General features: G+C 43.6%; 1 protein-coding gene across 1 annotated transcript; it reads left to right on the top strand.

Moving 5' to 3' along the window:
- Positions 1-26893, top strand: UNC93A (unc-93 homolog A). Its single transcript, XM_074947014.1, has 8 exons — positions 1-89; positions 2798-2979; positions 4177-4406; positions 8515-8646; positions 12631-12848; positions 18061-18196; positions 20212-20343; positions 26628-26893. Exons 1-8 carry the CDS (start codon positions 3-5, stop codon positions 26891-26893), a joined length of 1383 nt encoding a protein of 460 aa, XP_074803115.1. The 5' UTR covers positions 1-2.
- Positions 26894-27607: the final 714 nt, after the last annotated feature.

The raw sequence follows: 27607 nt of genomic DNA, 5'->3' as shown, positions 1-27607 counted from the left end.
ACATGGAAAGCAATCTTAAGAATGTCCTTGTCATTTCTTTTGGATTTTTACTTCTATTTACTGCTTACGGAGGGCTTCAGAGTCTGCAGGTAAATGTAACTAGTTTCATTAGTTGCTATGATATCCGTTCCTATAGTTTTCAGAGTAACAGCCGTGTTAGTCTGTATTCGCAAAAAGAAAAGGAGTACTTGTGGCACCTTAGAGACTAACCAATTTATTTGAGCATAAGCTTTCGTGAGCTACAGCTCACTTCATCGGATGCATCCAATGAAGTGAGCTGTAGCTCACAAAAGCTTATGCTCAAATAAATTGGTTAGTCTCTAAGGTGCCACAAGTCCTCCTTTTCTTGTTCCTATAGTTGCATCAGTCCAGTCAAGGGGTGTGAAACATAATCTTTTCTTGGTATCTTTGAACAAAAACGTGATTTTCTGGTGTGGGCTGAGATATGGCCTGGCAACAGATGATGTGTTTTACCCAAGTTCCAGAGCTTCTGTTAAGAATTTTATACCTGGAATGCAATGGAAGGGCTCAGAAATAGAGGGGATTTTTAGGAGTAGAAATAGTTCTAGAAATGCCTAGATCTGTAAAAAAATGCCTAAGACGTACGTTGGCCATGAAAAGGTGACACGGTATCTTGTTTGCAGACTTGTGCAATGCCAAATGCAGGATGTACCCTTCCTGCCATACGATCTTAAACTGTGATTTTTTCAGATCTCAATAACATTTTGGAATAAAAGGCTGTCTCGAAAAACCCAGAATGCTGCAGCTAGGGATGTTGGTAATTCAGGAAATGGTTCTCTTCCTTCTGTGGCCCCCTCTTGATGAAGAAATAAGGTGCATTTTTCAATCATGTAAACATAACATGATTGGAAAGTCCTGGTAAATATGCAGTCTAATACATTTGAAGCCTGGTTAACTGGTTGCATTGCAGCCTAGCAGGAACCCTTAAAGAATTTCTTTTTAAACTCACGATGTTTAAACCGATCTCATGGTTTTTTGTGTTCTGACTAATAATATTTAAATGCTTGGAGCTGGCAATACTTTAGATATGGATTTTTAAATAAGAACCCCCCGCTGATCTGCAAGCCAAATTTGCATGTCTATCGAACAATGAGTTCCTTACACCTGCACAATGGCAGCCATGGAAGAGAAGTGGCAGAAGCTAATATGGCTTCAGGCAGCATTACTCCCACTGGGATTTCCAAACAGCTCTCAGAGCCAACCAGGGATTATGGGCAGCTGGTCTTCAGCTCCACCTCTGCGTCCTGAATCCTGCAGAGCCAGTTCCCCGTGAAACACTGGTGGAGAAGCTGCTGGAGGCTCAGGTGAAGGATGAGATGAGGCCATGCAGGTGGTACCTGCACCCACTCCCCCAGATCTGAAAGATCTTAACTAGAGCAGGTCAAAAAAATGGCAACACACTAGTTTTAAATCAAAATGCAATTTCACCTAAATCAAAACTTTTTGCAGAAAAGCGTTGATTTCAACAATGTTTTTCAATGGGGAAAAAGCTGAAACCAAACATTTTTGACTCTCATTTCAACTTTGTATTATAGTTTAATATTAAAAATATAAAAGTTAAAACAAATCAAAATGAGAAAGTAGAAACAACACATTTTTACCTTATTGAAATGACACATTTCGATGCACCCAAATCAAACTTTTTAGGAATTTTTGTTGTGTGGGAAACTTCAAAATGTTGACTTTTCATTCGGATTGGGAACTTCTTTTGTGTGGGTGTGTGAAATGTCAGCATTTCCCATTGAATGGAAATTCCAGTTGCTGACCAGCTCTGATTTTAACCCCTTGTGCTCATGGAAGTGGAGAGCATGATCTGACCTGAGGTTCTTATTTATTAATATGACTGTAGCACGTAGGAGCCCTCATCATGGACCAGGACCCCATTGGTTTAGGTGCTGTGTTTAGCTAATAAACAGGAAGCACATTTTTGCACTCTACTAATTACTCTATATACATCCAAGAACTGTAGCCAGCCACTGAAAAGCACCCATCTCTAGAATGGAGGACAGCAGACAACCAGTTACCCACCATGCAATATGTCATAATAGTGATGGGTAGGGAGGAGATAATTTTGGCCGAGGACCCTGGTGACCGCATGCTCCTACAAAAAAAATGCCCTGGGGCTTACATGGGCACACACAACTTCAATTTTTAAGGTATCCTTTGAAATAACCTTCCCACACAGGGTAAACTGCATGGAACTCAGATCTACCTAGGAAGGGCCAACTAGGCCATGCTGGAATTTGAACCTTTGGTTCTGAGATGTCTAAGAAGTTTTCAGACCTTGTGCTTAAAGTACTAAGGCATTGCCTCGGGCAAAAATCCCCTTGGGATTATGAATCAAGAGACCTTCTTTTCAAAGTAAACAAGAAAGAAAGAGAGAGACGGAAAACAGATTTTCCTTAAGTCTCATTGGTCTAAAAACCAAACTGTGTTGGTTGCAAACCAAAATCCTGGATCTGAACCCCACTCTGCATCCCTAATGTTTAGACAATTCACAATCCAAACCTGAATCTGGATCAGAATTTTGAAAGTGGCCCCTATCTTTGATGGCTTAAACCAAAATCCTGGAACTTGGACGGGTAGGGGATGTTAAAATACAGAGCCAACTTCTGGCTTCATCCTATCTCTGGCCAAAGCCAGTTTTGAGTATCCCCTTCCCCACTCTCCCTTTTCCATCCTTACCCTTGTGGCTTTGGAAGCACTGATATTTCAGCTACCATATCTCCCCTTCTCACATGGTAAATTCTGGGTCAACTTGTTTTTGTCTCCACAGAGCAGTCTCCACTCTGAAGAAGGTCTTGGTGTTGCCTCACTAAGTGTTATCTATGCAGCTCTCATCCTCTCTTCCATGTTTCTCCCTCCAATCCTCATTAAGAAGCTGGGCTGCAAGTGGACCATTGCAGGCTCCATGTGCTGCTACATCACATACTCCTTGGGCAACTTCTATGCCAGCTGGTACTGATGGCCTTTTATACTGTTCTGCCAGAGTTGAACTAGTGAAACCCCATTCATTCCTTCTGGGTTAGATATGCAGAGGGGCAATTTTTTCTCCTTAGAGGGTTATCAGTGTTTGGAATTTCCTGCCCCCAGTGGTACTCCCAGAACCAACCAAATGGACAACTACTTGGGCAGAGTCGTCCCTTTGATAGGGCGAATCGAGGTGACTGCCCCGGGCCTTGCGCTTTGCATAAAATCGTGAGGAAGCAATCTTGTCCAATGCTTCTGGGGGTGCTGGGGTATTGTGGAATTGGGCAGCATCTGCTAGACCCTTTTTCAAGCTGTAGTGTCCTTCATGCCAAACCCAGGTCCACTCTTCATTGGGTAGGGGATGTGAGGCTAGAGGGGAAGGCTACTTGTTTTGTCCCCCTCCACCTCTCTTTACATCCATCCAGGGTAGGCACAATCTAGTCCTTAGATTACAGAAGGAAAGGGTTCGTGAACTCAGACTAGGTGTATGAACTGTACAAGTCACCCCAAGCCCCAAATATAGTTGGCATCATTCTCAAACTTCACAGTGTTCAGTCATTCCTTGTTTAAATTCATTGGGGCAGATTTGACCCTGGAGTAACTCCACTGATTTAAACAAAAGTTGAATATGTTTGGGTTATAGGCGGCGGGTAATGGAGTCTGGGGGAGGCTAAACCTCCCCAAACCTCCACTAATGCTCCCTGCCACAGGCCCAGGGCCAGGCCGCGGCAGAACTCAGAGCTCCTCTGGGTGGCTCAGACTCAGGGCTCGGCCCCAGCTGGCTGGCTGGGGCTCAGGGCTTCTCCGGACTGCTCTGGGGCTGCTCCGGGCGGCAGCAGGCTGGTGGGGGCAGGGCAGCAGGCCAGCCGTGGTTCAGGGCTGCTCCAGGTGCCAGCCAGGGTTCGGGTCTGTGCTGGTGGGCCAGCTGGTGGGGGGGTGGAAGAGTAGAGTGGGGTCGAGGCCTCGACCGGAAGAGGCAGGGGAAGGAGCTAGCCTCTCCAAATGGGGGTGCACAAACTGCCCATGGTTTGGGTGTATTGTGATGTCTGTTATGTATCTGAGACTCTGGGAATAATTTGGTTTATGTATTTTATTTATGGAATGCAGTGTTCAGTGATCTGCCTTGGAGGGGGAACAGATGGACAAACAGATAAAATCTATGCTAAATAAAGTATTCTTTGGCAGGTACACGCTAATCCCTACCTCCATAATCCTGGGATTTGGGGGCGCCCCTCTCTGGTCTGCTAAATGCACCTATCTCACAATAGCTGGCAATTTGTACGCCCAAAAGGCAGGGAAAATTGGAAGAGATGTCATCAATCAATATTTTGGGCTCTTCTTTCTTATATTCCAGTCTTCTGGAGTCTGGGGAAATCTTATTTCATCTTTGATATTTGGCCAAACTATCACCACAGGTAATATATTATATGTATATGTATATTTAAAGATCTAAAGTATAATATTTCTTTCTTGCACCCTTCCATCATGCCGTGTTTCTGAAAGAAAAGATTTATTGCTTTAAAGTTTATTTTTTAAAAACTTGGTTAAAAAAGGCAGGCAGAATAATGCAGAAGCAATTTCATGGATGTTTTGAGGTGAAAAGTCAAATGTGTTTTACATTTTTAAAAATGCAAGTTTAATCACTGATGATAATTGAACTGATTTTGAGGTTACTTGGATTTAGTGCTTAATCCAGTTGCCAGAGAGAGGCAGAACTGTCTACTGGCTAGAACATGGGACTGGAAGCCAGGACTCTTGTGTTCCAATCCACACTCTGATAGTGAATTGCCATATAGTTTGGACAAGTCAGTTAACTTCTCTGCCTCCGTTTCCCATTTATAAAATGGGGATAACAAGAGCTAACAAGGATGTTGTCTTTGGTCAATATCTTGAAGATGGGAAGTATTATAATGTATTATTATTACAATCATCTTGCTGCTTCATTCAAAGGTCAGGATATAATGGAAATGGGAGATTCTTGAGTGGAAAGAAGTTACAGACATCACTGGATCGAGCAGGAAAAATGGCTTCTTTTAAAGGAGGTTTTTGTCTCCAAGAGTTCAGAGTTCAGCTAGAAATTGGGTTTAACCTTATATATTCAGGAAGCTCACATCAGGTTTTATTAACAGTGTAAGTCTAAAAATATTGTCCAATCTGTTGCACCCTGTTTTATGCCAGCGCAGCTTTTGAAGTCAGTGAAGTTACCCTGAGTCAGACTTGTATAACAGAGTGGAGAATTTGGTCCCCTGGGTATGAATCTCTACTCCACTCCTTTGCCCCTGAGCAAGGTGGATATAATACACCTCCATATCAGAATAGTGAGTGGAAGCAGAAGGTGCAAGGCAATGGATAATCAGGTGCATTCTCACTAGTATTGAACTGTATTGTGGCTCACAGAGATACAGCAGATCCACTTTGAGGGGGTTCCCTCACTCTTACATTTGGGTTTGCACGTCTCCCTTAAAACGCTGAGGCCATCTCTGTGGGCCTCCACTTTTATTTCATTGATTGGCTCCTTTTGATTTTAGTGAATGCTGTACTTGTGAAAGGGGCTAACTTAGCAGCTCTCAAGTCTGAAGCTTTGTTTATCTAAACAGTGACAACGTGGGCAGAGCCAGTGTAAGCTTCCCCCCATTGCCTCACCACTAAGCCTCAGCCTTGATGTGGAGGGACCTTCTATGAAGGCAAGACTAAACTCCAGTCTCCAGCTCATTCAGTTCTTAGCCTCTCTTTGGACACTACCAACAAGGGTGTGCTCATGTATTTTTCAGCAACAACGTTTGTTTTTGTTGTAGCAAGATGGAAAAAAAGTAAAATATGCTCATTTGGAATAAAACCTTTACAAAATGTAGACCTGCTTCCCACACTCACGCTTATAAACTCGGCCAAACCCATTACCATAGCTAGCCATCCCCATGAAGGCAGGACGTCCCTGATTTTAATGGGAGACCTTGTAAGAATGAGATGCTTCCCAAATATCTAGGGGCTGGCATGACATGCTGCTTGGCTGCATCACGAGGGAACGACACAGGAGATAAATTTGTAAAGGCAATAGCCACATATAAAATGCAACATTCATTTTCCTCCCCCCTTCCTACTAGCACCACTTTGGGCTTGATTTTCAGAGATGCTGAGCACCTATTGACCCTAGTTAGAGCTGTGGGTCCTCTGCACTGCTGGAAACCAGGCCCCATACCACCAGGATATTGCACGTGAGAAGAAAAAGCACCAGGTTTTGCTTTACATTGTTGAAAACTTAATCAAGTTCTAGATTTATTTTTCACTCCCGAGCCTCAGGACTGCTCTACATTATACTTTGCTCCCCAGGGGTCTTTGCAGCAGCTGAGAATAGCCAGAGTGCAGTGTCAGGCCGTGATGTAAAACTGCTGAGGCAGGTCTCTGTCATCTGGAGAATCCTTTTATACCAGGGTTATTCCCCAGGGGCCATTTACACTCTGTTTAAGCTTCCAGTATGAAAAAGTCCCCCCACCCCCTGAGCAACACAAGTTTTGTGCTCTCCACACCAGCGCTATGTTGGCCAGAGACGCTCTCCCGCTGACATAGCTTCTGCTTCTTGCATCGGTGTAGCTGTGCCAATGTAGCGCTGTAGTGTAGACTTGCCCTCACGGTAAACTTGAATTGTGTATGTGGTCAGTAAACAGCTTGTGCACGCGGCTGTTGTTTAGACGAAAAGCTGTGATGAAAACAAACCAACTGCAATTAATGTTTAAAATAACCATACAATAGACCTAATTAAGTAAGGAATCAACCTAGATAAACTTTATTCCCACTTATTCAAGAACTGACATGCTTTGCAATGAAAGCTGGTGAATTAATTTTAAAGCTCTCTCTTTTCCTCCTGGTATGCCCCGGCCTATTCAGGTTCACAATTCTGATGACTATTTTGCATTCTTACAATGAGTAACGAGTACAGGAGGGAATTAGCATGGTGTGCTCACGCTACAGAGGAACTCTGTGTGGTGTGTGTGTGTGTGTGGGGGGGGGATATTGTCATATGCTCAGCATAGGATTTAAGGATTAAACAAAGCAAAGCCATGTAGAGTTGCTTTAGTTTCAAATATATTCGCAAATAACAATAAAACCAGGAAGAACTGGTTCTTTTCAGGGATGGATTATGGCTAAATGTCACCTAGATCAATCAAAAATGAGCGTCTCAGAACTGTCCTCCCAGACAGAGTGCTACTGGAATGTGAAATTCCATTACGGAGCAGAGCAAAGAAGGCTGCTGCTCAGAAAAACACAACAACCAGGGCCTGTGTTTCCTTTTCTGAAGTGTTAGGAGCAAGCAGAAATGTTAGATCATTCTTTAATATTATTTCTTCAGTGTCATTAATCCAGAAGGCTCTCAAAGTTGTTTTTTTTTACAAACTAATTAATAAATACTTTGATCTTTTTCATCCATAGATGTCAAAGTACTCTGTAATGAATGGTAAGCATCATTAACTCTATTTTACCAATTGGAAAACTAAGAGACGTGACTAAATCAAGGTTACATAGCTCGTGAGCTTCACTGGTGGGACCAGAACTCAAGTAGCCTGTGTTCTAGTTTGGTAACCTTGTCCACTGTCCTCCCTACTACAACAAGCATGAATAGAAACTAACCCGCAATGGATCCCAACTGAAGAATTCAGATCTAGGTCTGAATTTTGTACACTCCCAAGTTAGGGATATTCCAAACAAGGGGTTTTGGTATGACCTAGGATAACAAATTGGGCCCATTTGAAAAATCTGAGCTCCAGATACTTATTTGAACTTCAAACACTCACAAAGTGAGGATGAGCTCAGATCTGTGATTACTGATTTAGGACCATTTCTACAGATAACCACTTATTTAGTAAGCTAACTGGAGCTCCTGTTGCACTGGAAATACACACTAGGAGGTGGGAGGACCAGTTTGGACAAACTAAGAACCTTACCTATCCAACCTATCACCCAGAACTTGCACTGATTTTTTGTTGTTGTTGAGGTTCAGGAAAGCTCATTTAACTTGTATTTCATTTTCATGGATGTGCTAAAGTGCAATATTTCAAGGAAAGCAATTCCTGTGGTTTGTGTGTCCCAGATGTTAATCTCCTAGGGAAGGGTCTTCTTCAGATTTCCAGCCCAGTTTTGCAGACCCAAGTAATTCAAATGAGGCTTCAGTAAAAAGTAAAAAAACCTTTTTGAGTGCTGAACTGAACCATCAACCTTTTTGAAGTTTACTCAGGGTGACTTCAGGCCTTGGAAAGCATGCCCCTCCCCCACAGGGCTTACTGATAAAGAGTGGTGTGAACCAAAGCCCCAGCTAAAAACAGTTCCAAACTTTGGAGCATCACAACTCAGGATTCAAACTCTGTAGCTGGTGCCTTCTTTATAAATGGCTAAACTAGAATATTGCTGAATTTTGGGGAAGTTTGTATCTATGATCAACCTTTGTTACTTGGATCCATTTCTACTTATTGCCTTGAACTGTGCTTATCTGACTTCCCTCATGTTCTGCCTTTGTTTTCATTGTTACGGAAGTAGTGGAAGTCTCAGCAGAAGACCTGATGTGCTGTGGAGCATATGGCTGCATGACAAATGCTACAGCTAACACCACTGCATCGAGTGGGCCAACCAAGACCTTAATCTATATCCTGTTGGGTGTCTACACTGGTATGTGCTTCCAGCGGTCTCAACCAAACATCACTTACAGGGACATTAGATGCAAATGAAATCAAAGATGATCTTGCAGAGTATGTTTCCAGTGTCCTCCAATTTGAGTTGACAAAAAGGAAAGCCCTTTTCTCCTGAGCTGCAACCAGTTCCCTTCTGAGAAGCCCTAGCTGCTTTGTGCAACTCTGTATTTCTTTAGTCCTTAAAGGAGCAGGACACCCTTTATATTTACATTTTTACTTAGAATGAAAATTACAATTAATTATAATGTCTAGAGTTTAGACATTTAGGCAGACACAATCCTCTCCTGCTTGGACCAGTCTTTACTTCAGCTAAGGAAAGCCCCATACAATATGGCTTTCTTCAACCAGCGTCCAAAAGAAAGGTCTAAAATGTGGCTCACTTCAGACAACTCCCACAGAGGAATCCCCAGCCTCTTCCTAGAGATCCTGTCAGAAACTGAGTAGTGGATGGTCTGTTATAGTGGTTGGAGCAGCAGCAGTCAAACCTAGTGATTGGGCTGGGGACAGGAGCCAGAATCAAGAATAGGGTTGAAACAAGGCTAAAGCAGAAACAGGACAAGGACAGGCTGGGGCTGGGGCTGGGGCTGTAACAGAACAAGAGCAAGCAGAGGCTGGTGCAGGAGCAGTCTGTCAGGGCCACCAAGTGGCAGGCGATACTCCTGGTGGGGTAGCAATGTTGAGCAGACTGAAGTGGCTGCTCTCAGTGGGACCCTGTATCCCTGGATTTGGGATCACCTGGTGAGACCTGCACCTGTGGATTGGCTGAGCCCTGGTTGAGTGACATGAAAGCTCTGAGAGCACTCATCAGGTTCAAAGATGACTCATTACAGATCCTACCTCCCTGAATCTTAGTGCCAGATTCAGCCTTAACTCCGGACAGAACATCTGTCTTCTTGGATGTGCCTTAACTAGGATAAGAGGAGTTTTCTTGAGTGTTCACTCACTTATTTTAAAACGTAGGGATGTGGTAGACTCTTCATCCCTTGAAGTCTTTAAATTAAGACTGGATGGCTTCCTAAAAGATAAGCTCTAGCTCAGCCACAAGCTATGGGCTTGATGCAGAAGTTATTGCATGGAGTTCATTGGCCTGTCTTCTGCAGGAGGTCAGAGTACTTCAATAATACAAATAAATAATAGTAAATAATAATGGTTCCTTTTGGAAAATCTATTAAAACTCTAGTGTAGACAGGGCAAGTTGTATCTTTAACACATTTTAGCTGGTTGAAGTGAATCCTAGGAGAGAACCTATAAAATACACTTTGTCCTGTCTACGCTAGGGTTTCAAAATAGTTAAAACATGTTATCTAACACTTTAAATAAATCCTTTTAACATAGTCTAGATACACCCCAGCTGTGCTTAGAGGACATAATTCCTTATAGCTGGTCGAGCCCCACAATACTCAGGGATAGGCATAAATTATTCTTCCTCTAGGCAGAGAATTAACAGCTTCCATTCTACCCTCTGGAATAGACCCCACGGCAGCACCACTATGATACCAGTATATTGGTACCGTATGTACGACCTCCTCTTGCACCCCTGCACTGGATGGAGTATGTGAAAACTGCTCATAGGTTCCTTCCACTGGCCACGCTAGTGGAGTAGAGTTGGGCCCAGAGCTAGTACAGTTGTCCAGTGACTATTTTGTCTGTCTACATGTGGCCAAAAGCCCATTATAAGGAATAAAGAGTGTATTACAATCTGCCCACCTTAGTGTGGCTGGATTTTGCCAATATAGTGTTTTCCTAGATCTGAAGACAGGATCTAGCTGCTGAGAAGGGGGAAAGAATAATGCAGCACAACATCCTCTGTTCTGAGGTAACACACCCTCTTTTCCCCTCAGTGTGCACTTGTAAATTAGAACTAATGCAGCCAATGAAACAACTTTAATTGGAATCCAGTGCTCAAGACAAAGAACACTCATGTCACTCAGTGACATTTTACAGCAGTGAGTAAAGCTTATAATGCAGCTGACTGCAAACCGTGTAGATAAAATCTTCCCTTCTGCTTAAAGGGGAGAGGTTTTTGACAGCCACATATGTCACCTTTCACCTTTTGACATGGTTTTATGTTTTCTACCGATATATGTAATCTCTGTGTGGAGGTATAACACTAAATGTGTAATACACCAATGGAAGGGAGTGTGTCATCTGGCAAAACACCTCAAATCTGCCATGCTTAATTAATGGGTAAAAGGAGGAAGTAAAAAGCCCCCTCGCACATCCTCCACCTCATCTGGAGTGCATTGGAGCTGCTACCTTTCTGCAGAGTGTGGGTTTGGGTTGTGAGTTTTAACTCTAAATCTGATTACTAACATGTGCTCCCCTAAGCTTTGCTCATACAAAATGAAAGTAACCCTGCCTTCCACTGACCTCACTCCAACAGTCTCAATTTCTCTTTCACTCTTAATAAGAGATATTACTTTCCTACTTTGAGGGAAACCAAATATCTGAATATTTCATTCAGAGACATTTTTTAAATGTCTCCTCAGTTTTGTGGATGACTATATACTTGGCAGTTCTTGGCTGGAGAGGAGGATAAATAGCTAGGCTATCTTGTAGAGTTTTTTGGGTTATTCTGAAAACCAGAGTGTGGACTTCTCTGTTTAGATTTATAAGCCTCACAACTGTTAATCTCCTGTAATTGCTCTCAGTTCACTATAGGAATTTATAGACTATTCATCCTGCAAGCTTCCCTTGATTTTCCTTGCACTCCTCACTTCCCTGCAATAAGTCCATAACACTGCTATAAACCCTAACAGAATTAAAAATAACTCACATCACTAATGGCTACACTCCAGCGGTAACAGAACACGTGTAATCACTTTATGAGAACATTAATATTAACACTGTCTTAAGGAGACATACCTAAGAAGCAAGTTTAGTGTTTTTGTGCAATTTATTGTAAGTCTGCCCGTGCAATGGGAGGCGATATGAAAAGCACAAAGCATCTGGCTCTGAGTTAATGGATAGGCAGATGCACACCTACAACTACAGTGTCACAGTGATGAATGGATGTACAGCATGTAAAACATGCGGTGGGCCTGATTCTCCTCTCACTTTATAACTCCATTTACTTCAATGGAGTGATGCCTGATTTACACCAGTGTAGCAAAAAGATAATCAGGCCCTGAGTTTTTAATTAAGGAAACGATCACCTGTTGCTGCTTCAGACCTCTTGGCCCAAAATTCTGTTCTAATTTATACTAATGCGGTCCTATTGACTTCAATGGAATGACACTACAGTGACAGGAGAATTTGACCCTATATGTATATGATCATCTGCGCTGACTATCAGTGTGCGCCGTTATTTGTCGTTTTTATATTAGGTGTACAGCCACAGAGTTGATCTATCAAGCTATACACAGTTGCCTCCTAGCATTTTTCATGTCCCATACATTCATTACTGTTCTAGGCACGTCAGCTACCAGCACTGTTTTGAGGTGACAATCAAAAAGGAATCTCTAGTGGGATCCAGGAAAATAAAAGTTAAAATTCTATCTGTAGCCTGATATTTATTTTTTTCAAGTATTTTGAGAAAGACTATTACTAACCATGAATATCTTGGCATTGAACGTGGATGTTCCCTAGTTGAGCTAGGAACTGTTGATAGCTGCAAAGGGAACTCTTTCATGCCAGCCTCCCTACGACCTCTGACATGACTTGGAAGAGTGAGAGATTGTTCTGATGTAATGGTGCAGCTGACTTTGCGGCTGTCATAACATGTATGTCACACCTCAGCAGAGGGAATTTTGTGAGGTGCACAGCGGCATACAGCGGTCTGGAACTTAGATCAGGCATTTTTAATTAGACAGTAATGGCCACTAGGCTGTATTTAAACCAGTCTTTCAGCCACCAAAACATGTGACCCAGAACTGAGCACTAGATCTGAATAAGAATAAACCAACTGTCTGTCATTCTCTTGGCTTCCCTCCTGGTTTCATGCATTTGTTTTGTTTTGCAGGTAGTGGTGTGATAGCGGTGTTGCTGATTGCTCTATTTCTGGATCAAATCAAAGCCAACCAAGCAGAGAGTGAGACAGAAAAGATGCAGACACAGTCCTTTTGGTCCACATTCCTAGCAACTTTCCAGCATCTTAAAGATAAGCGACAGTGTCTCCTAATCCCTCTGACAATGTACAGTGGGTTTGAACAGGCATTCCTTGCTGGTGACTATACAAAGGTGGGACTGAATGTTCCTAGTTATGCCCAATCTTTCTATAATTTACCTCTGCTTAATACTATTTCCTCTACCAGATAATTACTCAGAGTAAAATGATGTATATTCAATGGCAGGGGACAGTCTTGGCAATGCTAAATTACTGCCTAATACTATTTGAATTAACTCTGACTGAGCTGTTCAAATACAAGAGGCTGGCAGTAACCAAATCAAAGCAAAAAAAAAAAAATCTGGGAAGAAATTATTTTGAGTTTACAGCAAAAGGTTTTTAAAAAAATTTCCTTAGAATTAGGTATAATATTTGTATTTGTTCGGTAATGAATCAATATATTATTGGTTTCAGAGGAGCAGCCGTGGTAGTCTGTATTCGCAAAAAGAAAAGGAGGACTTGTGGCACTTGTGGTATCGGATGCATCCGATGAAGTGAGCTGTAGCTCACGAAAGCTTATGCTCAAATAAATTGGTTAGTCTCTAAGGTGCCACAAGTCCTCCTTTTCTTTTTGCGAATATATTATTGATAATTAAAATGTTATTGACTTCTTTTTAAGTATTGCATGGACATTTTGGTTCCATTTTTGTTTAAGACTATTAAACTATTAGTTGTATTAAGTTGTCTAAAATTATATCGAACATTTCTTTTCCATGTCTGTAAATCAATGGCAGTTTTAAAAAGGCAGAAGTCAGGAGGCAGCATAAGATTGGAACAAAAATTAGAAACTTCTAACATGAGATTTGCAAATACAGGACACTCAGCAATTGCTGATTAGCTCATCCTGAGTTCTGGAACAGGTCCAAAAATATCGCTATTTCAAATACAAGTTTTTTCTTCTTTAACACTATGATGCCCTCTTGTCATTCTTCAGGCTTCCTTTTCTCTTGGCACATGCTTTTCACATTTTTGTCATAGTCACTAGTACAGTAAGTTTCAGAAAACTCCAGACCTTCTCAGGGTATACCACGCCACCCTTACTTCTGAGCTGCTGCTGGCATCAGCACTGCCTTCAGAGCTGGGTGCCCAGCCAGCAGCCACTGCTCTCCAGCCGCCCGCTCTGAAGGCAGTGTTGCCATCAGCAGCAGAGCAGAAGTAAGGGTGGCATGGGTTGGTATTTCCTATATGCTTAAATGGCTCTGTTTGAATCAATGCCTTACTGTTTTTAATATTTAGTGAGAGTTGCATGTTGATTTTTTTATCGGTATATGTACTTGTGTGGCAGGCAGGGGGCATAAACTGCTAGACACAAAGAAGGAGGGCGTGAGCAAATACATTTGAGAACCACTGGTATAGGGTGCCTAAGTTAGGGCTGTGAAGTGAAGTTGAATCCTGTTGAATCCTACTGAGTGGCTTGATGGCTGATCTATAAGCTGGCTGGCTACAAAACATTATCTTGCACATGTTCAAAAGCCTGAAGTGATAAGGAAGAGTCAGAACCACCCCGCCTCACATGCATTTTCAAAAAACAGCACAGAACAGACTTATTCCTCAGCTGTACATTCAGAAAGTCTTCAAGGAATCTGAAATAGGGAAGGAGCTAAACATCTTCTGAGACTGCTCATTTGAAACTTTAGCTTTCAGGCACCATGCACAACCAGAGAGGGAGGATGCACCCATTACTAATCTTGAATGGATCAAGTGACATCCCATAACCATTTAGGAGAATGTTTTTATAGATAAGATCTATTCCCTTTCTGGGGGTGCACCATGCTCTTTTATGGAGATTAGAGTTTAAATCCCAATCCCAGCCAAGGAAGGGTAGAGAGTTCTTTGTGCCACTATGTAGCAAGAAAGTCTAGTGACCAGATGGCCTAGTGGTTAGCTCATGGCCTTACAGTTTCTACTGGTCTAGTCATCCTGGCTGTGGACTCTGCTATAGACCACCAGACCAGGGGGATGAGGTGGACGGGGCTTTCTTCCGGCAATGAACAGAAGTTACTAGGTCACAGGGCCTGGTTCTCATGAGGGACTTCAATCACCCCGATATCTTCTGGGAGAGCAATACAGCAGTGCACAGACAATCCAGGAAGTTTTTGGAAAGTGTAGGGGACAATTTCCTGGTGCAAGTGCTGGAGGAACCAACTAGGGGCAGAGCTCTTCTTGACCAGCTGCTCACAAACAGGGAAGAATTAGCAGGGGAAGCAAAAGTGGATGGGAACCTGGGAGGCAGTGACCATGAGAGGGTTGAGTTCAGGATCCTGACACAAGGAAGAAAGGAGCAGCAGAATACGGACCCTGGACTTCAGAAAAGCAGATTTTGACTCCCTCAGGGAACTGATGGGCAGGATCCCCTGGGAGAATAACATGAGGGGGAAAGGAGTCCAGGAGAGCTGGCTGTATTTTAAAGAATCCTTACTGAGGTTACAGGAACAAACCATCCCGATGTGTAGAAAGAATAGTAAATATGGCAGGCGACCAGCTTGGCTTAACAGTGAAATCCTTCCTGATCTTAAACACAAAAAAGCAGCTTACAAGAAGTGGAAGATTGGACAAATGACCAGGGAGGAGTATAAAAATATTGCTCAGGCATGCAGGAGCGAAATCAGGAAGGCCAAATCACACCTGGAGTTGCAGCTAGCGAGAGATGTTAAGAGTAACAAGAAGGGTTTCTTCAGGTATGTTAGCAACAAGAAGAAAGTCAAGGAAAGTGTGGGCCCCTTACTGAATGAGGGAGGCAACCTAGTGAACAGACGATGTGGAAAAAGCTAATGTACTCAATGCTTTTTTTGCCTCTGTCTTCATGAACAAGGTCAGCTCCCAGATTACTGCATTGGGTAACACAGTATGGGGAGAAGGTGACCAGCTCTCTGTGGAGATAGAAGTGGTTCAGAACTATTTAGAAAAGCTGGACATTCACAAGTCCATGGGGCCAGATGCACTGCATCTGAGGGTGCTAAAGGAGTTGGCGGATGTGATTGCAGAGCCATTGGCCATTATCTTTGAAAACTCATGGCGATCGGGGGAGGTCTCGGATGACTGGAAAAAGGCTAATGTAGTGCCCATCTTTAAAAAAGGAATGGAGGAGGACCTCAGTCCCTGGAAAAATCATGGAGTAGGTCCTCAAGGAATCAATTCTGAAGCACTTAGAGGAGAGGAAAGTGATCAGGAAAAGTCAGCATGGACTCACCAAGGGCAAGTCATGCCTGACTAACCTAATTGCCTTCTATGACGAGATAACTAGCTCTGTGGATGAGGGGAAAGCAGTGGACGTGTTATTCCTTGACTTTAGCAAAGCTTTTGATATGGTCTCCCACAGTATTCTTCCCAGAAAGTTAAATAAGTATGGGCTGGATGAATGGACTATAAGGTGGATAGAAAGTTGGCTAGATTGTCGGGCTCAACAGGTAGTGATCAATGGCTCCATGTCTAGTTGGCAGCCGGTATCAAGCGGAGTGCCCCAAGGGTCGGTCCTGGATCTGGTTTTGTTCAATATCTTCATTAATGATCCGGAGGATGGCATGGATTGCACCCTCAGCAAGTTTGCAGATGACACTAAACTGGGAGGAGAGGTAGATACACTGGAGGGTAGGGATAGGATAAAGAGGGACCTCGACAAATTAGAGGATTGGGCCAAAAGAAATCTGATGAGGTTCAACAAGGACAAGTGCAGAGTCCTGCACTTAGGATGGAAGAATCCCATGCACCGCTGCAGACTAGGGACCGAGTGGCTAGGCTGCAGTTCTGCAGAAAAGGAGCTAGGGGTTCCGGTGGATGAGAAGCTGGATATGAGTCAGCAGTGTGCCCTTGTTGCCAAGAAGGCTAACGGAATTTTGGGCTGTATAAGTAGGAGCATTGCCAGTGGATCGAAGGACATCATCATTCCCCTCTATTCGGCATTGGTGAGGCCTTATCTGGAGTGTTGTGTCCAGTTTTGGGCCCCACACTACAAGAAGAATGTGGAAAAATTGGAAAGAGTCCAGCAGAGGGCAACAAAAATTATTAGGGGGCTGGAGCACATGATTTATGAGGAGAGGCTGAGGGAACTGGGATTATTTAGTCTGCAGAAGAGAAGAATGAGGGGGGATTTGATAGCTGCTTTCAACTAACCGAAAGGGGGTTCCAAAGAGGATGGAGCTAGGCTGTTCTCAGTGGTGGCAGATAACAGAACAAGGAGTAATGGTCTCAAGTTGCAGTGGGGGAAGTTTAGGTTGGATATTAGGAAAAAACTTTTTCACTAGGAGGGTGGTGAAGCACTGGAATGGGTTACCTCAGGAGGTGGTGGAATCTCCATCCTTAGAGGTTTTTAAGGTCAGGCTTGAGAAAGCTCTGGCTGGGATGATTTAGTTGGGAATTGGTCCTGCTTTGAGCAGGGGGTCGGACTAGATGACCTCCTGAGGTCCCTTCTAACCCTGATATTCTATGATTATATGATTCAATCACCCCATCATGCTCCAATTGCTCCCCCCAAAGCTCAGTCACTACAAAGGAGGGGGGGCAAGTTAGGGGGACCCGGGCCCACCCACTCCATCAGGTACTAACACAGAGCACTAGGGGTTCTCTCAGAGTTTCCAGCCCAATTACTGAGCTACCCCAAATTATGTTACCCCCAGGTCACTTCCTACCAGTCTGGAGTTCCTCCGTTTGGAACAGGGTCACTGGTTTAGCAGACTCTCCTCAGTCTCTCAGTGTCCTGTTCAGTCAGTCAATCTCTCACACTTGTGGCTTTCAACTCCCACGGAGGGAGGGGGAGCCTAAGTTCCTGCTGCTAGCGCAGCTTTCACAAAGCTGTTGTCATTCCTTGCACAGCTCTCAGCATCAATCTTGCTTCCTGTTGCCAGCTCATTCCCCCCTTTTCCTGGGCTACCAGTGTCCTTTTAAACTGTTCCTCCACTGAGAACATGCTCTGCACCTGTTGAGGGGCAGCACCAGTATTGTCTACTCCCTGCCTGGTTCAGCATGGGGCCTGTAGACCCCATCACACACTACCATGGGGGCTGATCTGAAGGGGAAATAGGGCTCCAAATGCAGCCCCTGTTCCTTTAAGAGAAACGCTGCTGCTGTGGTGCAGGTCTCACTGGGAACTGGGATGGGAATGTTGCTGGAGGCCAGATACAGCAGCATTCCAGAGACTTGACAGTGGAGATACCGAACTGTGCTTTATTGATCATGTCTACACGGTATGAATATTCACCAGCTCCGAGAATCAGACCCTCTGACTTTAGCCACAAAGACGAGTCGTAGTCTGTGAATAATAATGCCGTGTGTCTGTTCTCTTCTCTTTAGTCATATGTGACCTGTGCCCTGGGGATACATTTTGTTGGTTATGTGATGATCTCCTTTTCAGCTACAAATTCGCTCTGCTCTCTGTTCTTTGGAAAGATTTCCCAGTTTACTGGCAGAAAAGCCCTATTTGCATTAGGTATGTAAAGACTGCTTGGAGGACCAATTATCTCATCTGGTAAGACAAATCCTGTGCTTCCTTCCCACAGCATGGGGCAGGGGGAATCATGCTATAGGTTAAAGTTAGAAGGAGATATACCTGGAGGCAAACTCTTCATTCATTAGAGGAGCTGGGGAAGAGAGGAGTCGCAATTAAGCTGCATATTCAAGTCATTCCATTGACTCCGTCCAGCAGCTCTCCATTGTTGACAGGCTCAGCTCACCCTGGTTTTGGTGATACTATATACTCAGGCTGAGCTGTTAGTTCTTTGGAACGAATGTGACTGATGCCAGATTGTCTCTCATTATTGGGCCAAATCCTGATCCTGTTGGAGTCCATTGCAGTATTGCTATTTGCTTCAACGAGTTCTGAATTTACCAATAGCTCTGTCAGGACCAAACTCCTGGCCTACTTTTGGTTAAAAACCACAGTGAGTAATGAGCTAACATATTAGCTTGGTCCTTGGGGGAAATGTGAACTTGGGGCTACTAGCAGTCAGTCTAATAACTGCAGGATATGTTTTGAACATTAGTCCTGTGTCCTAATTGCCATGTGTTTTGTAGGGCAGCAAAATGAAAATAAAAGCAAGAGAGAGAACTATCTCAATGCGCCAGTTTAAAATAAATGAAGTGCTGCATATGGACAAGAAGTGTGTAGGGTACTGTGAAGAGAAGAGACTTATGGGATGGATATATTTTAAGGGCTCCTTTCAGTGGACATTGAAAAAAGGCTGTCCCAATAAATAATTTACCAGGGCAGAAAAATATCAAGGAAAGTGTTTCATTTGCAGCTCACTATCTGAAAATGAGATTTCTGTGCCATTTGAAGAAAGTTTATTACAATGAGTTGTCCTGAATTCCATAGCATGGTTCCCTTTATTAATAGAAACTGCATTGCTTGATTCCACGTGCATTGCCCTAGAAATTTTCCCTAAGATAGCTTTAAAGCTAGAGACAAGAGATTCAGAGTTCTTAATATAGAACCGTAGAACTTTGCAGGTTCTAGTTGTTCAGTTTTCCCATCCATATTTTTGCTCTTTGGGTATTCCTCCCTCTTGGTGACTCATTTTATCTTAAGGAAAACAAAGAAATTACAGTCTTTATAAGGGTCTGATTCAAAGCCACCGTCCACCCACCCCTCTTTCCACTGGGCTTTGAGTCAGGACCTTGGAGTATGAGATCAAAATGCAGTGATTCACTAACATTCTCCATCTAAGCAGAAAGATAAAATGTCAGACACCACTTCAACAGGCAACCTAGATGACCTTAAGGCCAGGTTTCAGAGTAGCAGCCATGTTAGTCTGGATTCGCAAAAAGAAAAGGAGGACTTGTGGCACCTTAGAGACTAACCAAATTTTTTGAGCATACGCTTTCGTGAGCTACATTCCACTGAATGCATCCGATGGAGTGAGCTGTAGCTCACGAAAGCTTATGCTCAAATAAATTGGTTAGTCTCTAAGGTGCCACAAGTACTCCTTTTCTTTTTAGATGATCTTAATGGTCCCTTAAAAAACCAAAAATCTCTCTCTAAAGGACAGTATATGGAAAACAGAATGAAACATCCTTTCAGTTATCTACCAGTAGACACCTACATCACATTAGGATTCAAAGTCTTCTGGGGTTCCCTATGCCTACTCAGTGGTACATTGGCTTGGCTATTCCCATTGGTAGATCTTAACCTCTGGGTTTTTATCTCCATTAGCTCAGAATTCCTCTCTATTTAGGACATGGCCTGGGATGACTATATAAAAACAGGCTATTCCCAATGTTTCATTGTACAATATTAACTGATGACCAAGAGAGGATTGCAGTGTCTTTGTGTAACTTTAAACGGATGAATACAAATGATGGAACCTTCCTGGTTCACTGACCTTATTTTATTCAATAGTGTTTGAAGAAATCTTGCAGTAGACTCTGAAACACTGTATATCTAATATGAAATTTCCAGTTTATAACAGTAATTATGTTTTCTCCTTCTCTCTCCTAAACATACAGCTGCAATTACAAACCTTGCCTGTATAATAGCACTATTGCTGTGGAAATCTCACCCAAACCAACTTGCTGTATTCTTCATATTCTCTGCTCTTTGGGGCCTAGCTGATGCCATTTGGCAGACACAAACCAATGGTAAGTCCCAGTGACAGCTAACTGAACCTCACTGAGATATAGTATTCTGTATGTTTTTTATTTATATGCAGTCTGTTTTACTCTACATGGGCATAAAACATGGTGATGGGTTTAAGATGGGCTTCAGGAAATATGCTTACTCTCCTTTCAGTCAGAAAAATGAGAACAAATGCTCAGGAAGGAGAAACTAATTTAAATGCTTATTAGCCTGGCTTTAGCCAAGGTGGAGGGAGGGGACATCCTTGAATAAGGTAATGGATGATCAAAATAAATCTTTGAAATGCTCACAAAATTCCAGAAGGAAAGTCAAAATTTGGAGGTAATTAAGTTAATAACCAGGTTGTAATATAGAGCTATCATTGTAGACATGGCCTGCATATATACTGACATCTGAGATAAACAGTTGATGCAAATGTTCTCAAAACTCTAAATATTAATATATTTCGATACCTCACTCTGCTGAGAATAAAGGAGGTTCTTCTTTTTACAGACGGGGGGCACACACAACCTAAAGATTAAAAACAGGACAAATCAAGAAAGAGTCATGCACTCCGGTGGCCTGCGGGACTGCCTTTGAACACGTAAAGTCTAACAACCACCAATCTTAGCCTTGCTAACTGAATATCCCAACCTGTGCTGGCAAGATTTTCCATAGCCTGCCACAAGCAAGTCACAGTTTAAGTGCTGTAACGAGGCACACCCACCTCTGACGAGCACCCCCTTGGCTGAGTGCATTGCCAGTGCCTGCACACTCTCTCTCTCAGGGCTAGTCTACACTGCAGCAGCGCTTTCACATGGCTTGTGTAGTCGAGAGCTCTCCCAGCGCTCTACAAAACCCACCTCCACAAGGGGCATAGCTACTGGTGCTGGGAGCCTGGCTCCCAGCGCTGGGGCACTGTCTACACTGGCACTTTACAGCGCTGAAACTTGCTGCGCTCGGGGGGTGTGTGTGTTTTTTCACACCCCTGAGCAAGAAAGTTGCAGCGCTGTAAAGTGCCCGTGTAGACAAGCCCTTAGTTTGCCCCTGCTCCAGGATAGTGCCCCAGGGCTCCCTCCCTGGTGACAATGTCTTCGCCCTCTTCTTGGGCCTTCTGGCTGCAGCTGTCCAGCTGGGCCACTAGAGGTCAGTTGCCTCTCTAGGGTGCCTCAATGTGCAGGCCGCTTCTCCCCAGTGGCTAGTGGAGGGGACCTGAGCCCACCCACTACTCCAGGTTGCAGCCCAGAGACTCTGTAGATAACAGCCCGTCCGCTGTATCCCTTTATCTATGTCGCAGGGCTTTTCTAATTCCTCTGGGCCACTTCCCTGCAGCCCCCACCATCTTCACCCTTACCTCAGGGCCTTGTCCTAATGGAGTCCGAGCAACCAGCTCAGAGCTCCTTCTCGCGCTCCCTGGCTTCTGTCCACACTGCCCTGTCCAGCGTTCTGTAGGTCAGTCAGTCCATCTGCCAGCCAGCCAGCCACACTCCTACAGCTCCAGCAAGGAACTGAACTTCCTCTGGCCCTGCAGCTCTTCTTATACTAGGCTGCTAGCCCTGATTGGTGGTGTCCCACACAGCTGCTCTAGGCAGCGTGGAGGACCCTCTCCACTGCCCTTTTCTGGGGTGGGGTGTGACAGGACCTTAGAGGGTCTGGTATACCCCATCACAAGTGCTCTCCTATCTTATCATGTGTTTCTTTTCTCTCCATTTCTTAATTTTTTTCAACTGCAACTATAATTCAGATCTGGCTATTAACATAGTGTTACAGGTGCTGGCTGACCCTCCCGAAGGTGAGATGGGGGAGTATGACATGGCTGGCCTACCAGGTTCTATGTCAGATTGTGTAGCTGGGCCTCCCTTCCCCTGTAGTGCTTCAGCTTCCCTCTGGTTGGTTGGGTAGTTTGGATGAGTTGACCCTCTGGCTAAATAAATGCTCTACCCTTTCACGGTTCCAAATAGGCCAAAGGAAACAAAACACAGTTCCTTTGCCCTGCTCAGGCCATAATCCTCTTCCCAAGATCCACAGTCTTCCCCTTAGATACAGGGGAGTGAAAGGTGGGGCTTCCTCTCACCCACTCTGGAACCTCCCCCCCTGGGGAGCCCTAAATGAGAGCAGGTGCACACAGCAGGCTACACACCCACACCTCTTCTCTCATGCCAGGCCACATCCTTCTCCTGCATCCAACACAAGCCTAAATCACCACCTCTCATATCCAGGTTCACACCTGCTGAGTTAAGGTTGATATCAATAGTTATTTGCCCTCCCTGGTTTAAACAGTTCATTCATCTCCTGCCTTGAACAATATACTGATCCATGGGGGTCCTGCCTCTTCAGCTCGCCTTTCCCAGGCTTCTTCCCCAGCTTTCTTAACCATGCAGCAGGTCTTGTTTCATCCCCAGGCTCTCCTTTTACTGAGGAACAGGTTCTGTCTTTTATCCTGCTTCCCTCTTTCCCAGCAAGCCTTGCACGCCGCAACTTGCTCCTTCTGGATAGCACATCCTTCAGAATGCCTGGCCCTAAAGGGGCCATGGCCCAAAAACAGGAGGCTTGGGCTGCATCTCCCTTAAAAGTGGCTGCACGTCCTTACAGCAGAGAGAAAGAAAAAAACAGGAGGGAAGTGCCCACGGTCATAGAAGGAGTTTGAGGAGGGTTGGCAGTTCCTAACCACAGAGTAGTCACTGACAACGGATGGTGCTTCATATTGGTGTAGAATAAGCGACTGTGGCTAATGAGCCTTGTGGTGCAGCAGCATGGTTCCCCACTGTTATGTACTGTCCCCTAGTACAGGTGCCACCTTCTTTCTTAAGTTTCTGGAAGGTCATCAACCAAGTCCACATTTAGTGTTTGACCAGGAAGCACAATAAGTGTTCTTTATGCATGTACAAACCCCCTATATCTTTTCTTATTATTATCTTTAGCTATGCTGCAGGACAAAATAATATCACAACAGGACAATAATTTGCATCTTCACATGGTCACATGGCATCACTGATGATAACATTACCCCTTCATGGAGAGATGCAATGGTATTACGTCATAATGCTGCATCACACCATGGGATCTCCAGTATTATATGAATCTGTTCAGGAGTCCTATATTGGCCTGATTCTCCTCTCACCTACATCAGTTTTGCACAGGTGTAACACCACTGCCTTCACCAGAATTACTCCTGATTTACAGCAGTCTGAGTCGAGATTCATGCCTTTTACAATAATAGTTTAAAGGACAAATCTTGCATTTCTTACTCTGGCAAACCCCCATTGAAGTCCATTGGGATCTTAAAGGCTGAGTAAAAACTGAGTAAGACTACCAGGTTGTGCTGCACAATTAGGGCTTATGAGATCATCAGAGATTTACTTTGACCTTGTATGGAGATGTACTCTAATACGGATCAAGGGTTCCCCCTACAGGATATTAATTAGAACGGAATGAATCCTTTCACCTATATCCTTATATATTTTTTTTTAATATTTCTGAGTGGCTGGGTGGTTGTGTGTGTCCCTGGTTATTTTGAATGGAATCTGTTCCATTTTAGAGTATGCAGCACCCTCTCTTATCTAAACTGAACACAGTCCCTTCCTGCTAATAATTGCAGTTCTTCAACAACAATTGTGTAGCACAGGACAACCAAGTAGAGGGTAGCAAAATAAAATTCTTTCCAGCCTCACCTGCCTCTTTAGAAACGATGTGAATCAGTCTGGAACGCTGACAGCACTGGAGCTCACACTATGTTCAGCAGCCCCAGTTTGTGCCCAATCCTAGTTGTAAACAGGGGGAAAGGAGGTAAGGGAACTACTGGAAAAATGAGGTCGGGGCTTGTGCTGCTAAAAGCAAGGGGCTGTTCCTGCCCAATGGAATCAGGCATCGCACCAAGGAAGCACAGCGCTGCCGGGGCACCTCAGACCTGACCTGCCAATTTGTGCCAAACTGTGTGCAACATTTTTATGCTATGGACAACCATTTGTTAGGGCCTGGGATGAGACACCAGACTCAGGTTCCTGTGTGACCTATGCCCAGCTCTTAGCGCATGTTCAACCGAGAAGTTAGAGTTACAGGTCCAGATTTACAAAGGGACATAGTCCCAGACCCTCAGACCTATTCAGGCAGCTCACATCCATTAATCTCTCACAGTAAGGTGCCTAATTACCTTTAAGGATCTGGCCTTAGGCATCGTCATGCTGAGTGTTGCAACACTTAACATTTAGGCGCCTAGAAAATCATTGGAATCCACAAATTCTGGGTTAGGCATTGTCAAGGTTCCTTCCCCACTCTGAACTCTAGGGTACAGATGTGGGGACCTGCATGAAAAACCCCCTAAGCTTATTTTTACCAGCTTTGGTTAAAACTTCCCCAAGGTACAAACTATTTTATCTTTTGCCCTTGGACTTTATTGCTGCCACCACCAAGCATCTAACAAATATATAACAGGGAAAGAGCCTGCTTGGAAACATCTTTCCCCTCAAAATCCTCCCAAACCCTACACCTGGGGAAGGCTTGATAAAAATCCTCACCAATTTGCATAGGTGAACACAGACCCAAACCCTTGGATCTTAAGAACAATGAAAAAGCAATCAGGTTCTTAAAAGAAGAGTTTTAATTAAAGAAAAAGTAAAAGAATCACCTCTGTAAAATCAGGATGGTAAATACCTTACAGGGTAATCAGATTCAAAACATAGAGAATCCCTCTAGGCAAAACCTTAAGTTACAAAAAGACACAAAAACAGGAATATACATTCCATTCAGCACAACTTATTTTATCAGCCATTTAAACAAAACAGAATTTAACACATATCTAACTAGATTGCTCATTAACTCTTTATAGGAGTTCTGACCTGCATTCCTGCTCTGGTCCCAGCAAAAGCAACATACAGACAGAGAGAACCCTTTGTTTTCTCTCCCCCACCCCCCAGCTTTGAAAGTATCTTGTCTCCTCATTGGTCATTTTGGTCAGGTGCCAGCAAGGTTATCTTAGCTTCTTAACCCTTTACAGGTGAAAGGGTTTTTCCTCTGGCCAGGAGGGATTTAAAGGTGTTTACCCTTCCCTTTATATTTATGACAGGCATCTAGGCTCCCTATACAATGAATAGGAGAGATAGGCACCTGAGAATGGGATCCACAAAAGCCAGCATGCTAGAGGGGCCTACACTAGCCAATGGAAGATGCCAATGAGAGGATTGTGTCCTAAATCCTGCCCCTCTGATGGAGTTAGGCACCTAGCTCTGCTTGCAACAAAACCCACAACCCCCTCCTGAACAAACAAGAAAAAACCCTCCTAAAATCCAAACTTTTTACACTCAGAAATACTATTATATGAGCAAATATTGTTTATACTAATTCTCACTTCCTTAATCCAAGAATCTGATAATTTTCACCCCTTTTCAGAATTAATTACAAAGCATTGTAGCAAGGTCCCTTGTTACTAAAACATCATGACTTTTACAAAATGTAGTTCAGGGCATTTACTTGTATCCTGTGAAGGACTATCAGATCATTAATACTAACCTACACTGATCCAGGTTAATGAACTATACATTTGGTGATGCACTAGCCTTGATTTCTTACCACCCGTGTTCGCTTACTCACTAATTTGTAAAATCCAGTAAGTGTCCCCTTGCAATTGGCATGAATTAGCAAGGTTCTACTGCCCAGATGATGAGATGATCCCCTTTGGGAGGTTAAACATCTCTCACAGCTCACCCTGACTTTTTGAGAGCAACTTCAGCAGGAAGAGATTTTTGTGACTCTAACACAAGCCAGAAATGCAAATTTACACTGAATGTTCTAACACCCATCAAGACAAAACTGCCCTCTTTGTTGTATGAGACTCTATGGACTGGGCTCAGCCCACCTCATTGATCTTACACTGAAACACTATAGGCCATATAAGTACCTAGATCAAGCTTCTCATTCTACTCCTCATCCTACCTCCTCACTGCATCTAGCACTGTCCTCCTCTCCCTTCTTATGTTCTCATCACTTTATGTAAGAGCCTTCTGCTTCATGGCTCTTGGTGTCTAGAATAAGCTTCCTGCCAACTCATTTCAAACTTCAACAGAAAACATCCTTTCTTCCTTGCCTGTAGCTATCTCCCCCGACCCCCCGCTAGGATATATTCACCAAGTTACCTGTATTATTTAACTTCTTATAACACTATGGGATACAGTTTGCATGACAGAGAAGACTAAATTACAAGCTTGTATTTTCCTGTGATTTGACCACAGGGAAGGAAATATAGCTCATGTTGTAGGAAATATAGAATGTGTTCAGACTTACCATCACAAAGATCATCTCTCTTTCTTTGCAGCACTCTATGGAGTTTTATTTGAGAAACACAAAGAGGCAGCCTTCGCTAATTATCGACTCTGGGAGTCATTGGGATTTGTCATCGCCTTTGGATACAGCACCTTCTTTCATGTTTACGTCAAACTGTACATCGTAATGGCTGTGCTGGTGGTGGCCATAGCGACGTATGGGACAGTTGAATACCTGGAAGCAAAGGACTTGCCTGGAAAACCTACCACTGTGAAGGAGGAAATAACAGGATCTGTAGTCCAGCAAACACGTCTTTAAACCCAACAGGATCAGAGTGGTAGAAACAAAGAATTCTGGGCAGCTCAGCACAACTGATTTCTTTAAGGGAGATTCAAAGTGTTCAATCAGATTTTAGAAGAATATAAAGGAACTGTTTTCCTGGTCAGTCTAACATAAAGAAATAGGAATAAATCTCCTTTCATACCTCTGTTTTTTAAAAGGTTATCTGACTTTGTCATTTCACTCAAACTCTTACTAAGAATGAAAAATTATTTTTTTAAAAATTGTATTGGATTTTTTTTCACAAATAACATTTTATTAAACATGATAAAAGACCTTTTTATTAGATAGGATACAAAAGGAGCATTGGCCTGCTAAACCTGGGGTTGTGAGTTCAATCCTTGAGGAGGCCATTGTGGGATCTGGGGCAAAAATTGGGGATTGGTTCTGCTTTGAGCAGGGGGTTGGACTAGATGACCTCCTGAGGTCCCTTCCAACCCAAATATTCTATGATTCTATGATTCTAAGGTTCTGATCCAGTGGTGCAAAATGAATGAGCTACACCTTTCAGTTCCCACTGACATCAATGGGCATAGAGCGTGCTCAGCGTTTTTCAGGGGTCACTCATGCTAGTGGACCCCTATTTATAACTACCTCATCATAACAACATCGACTCCCATGAACACAAACCTAAATTATTGCAGTTCCTTCCCACCTAGTTTTGATGCAAGGCTGCTCCATTGCTTGTCGCTT

Source organism: Natator depressus, chromosome 3, assembly GCF_965152275.1.
Source record: "Natator depressus isolate rNatDep1 chromosome 3, rNatDep2.hap1, whole genome shotgun sequence".
Classification (NCBI taxonomy): domain Eukaryota; kingdom Metazoa; phylum Chordata; order Testudines; family Cheloniidae; genus Natator; species Natator depressus.
Note: the sequence above shows the minus strand (reverse complement) of the source record. Positions and strands in the feature narration are given on the sequence as shown.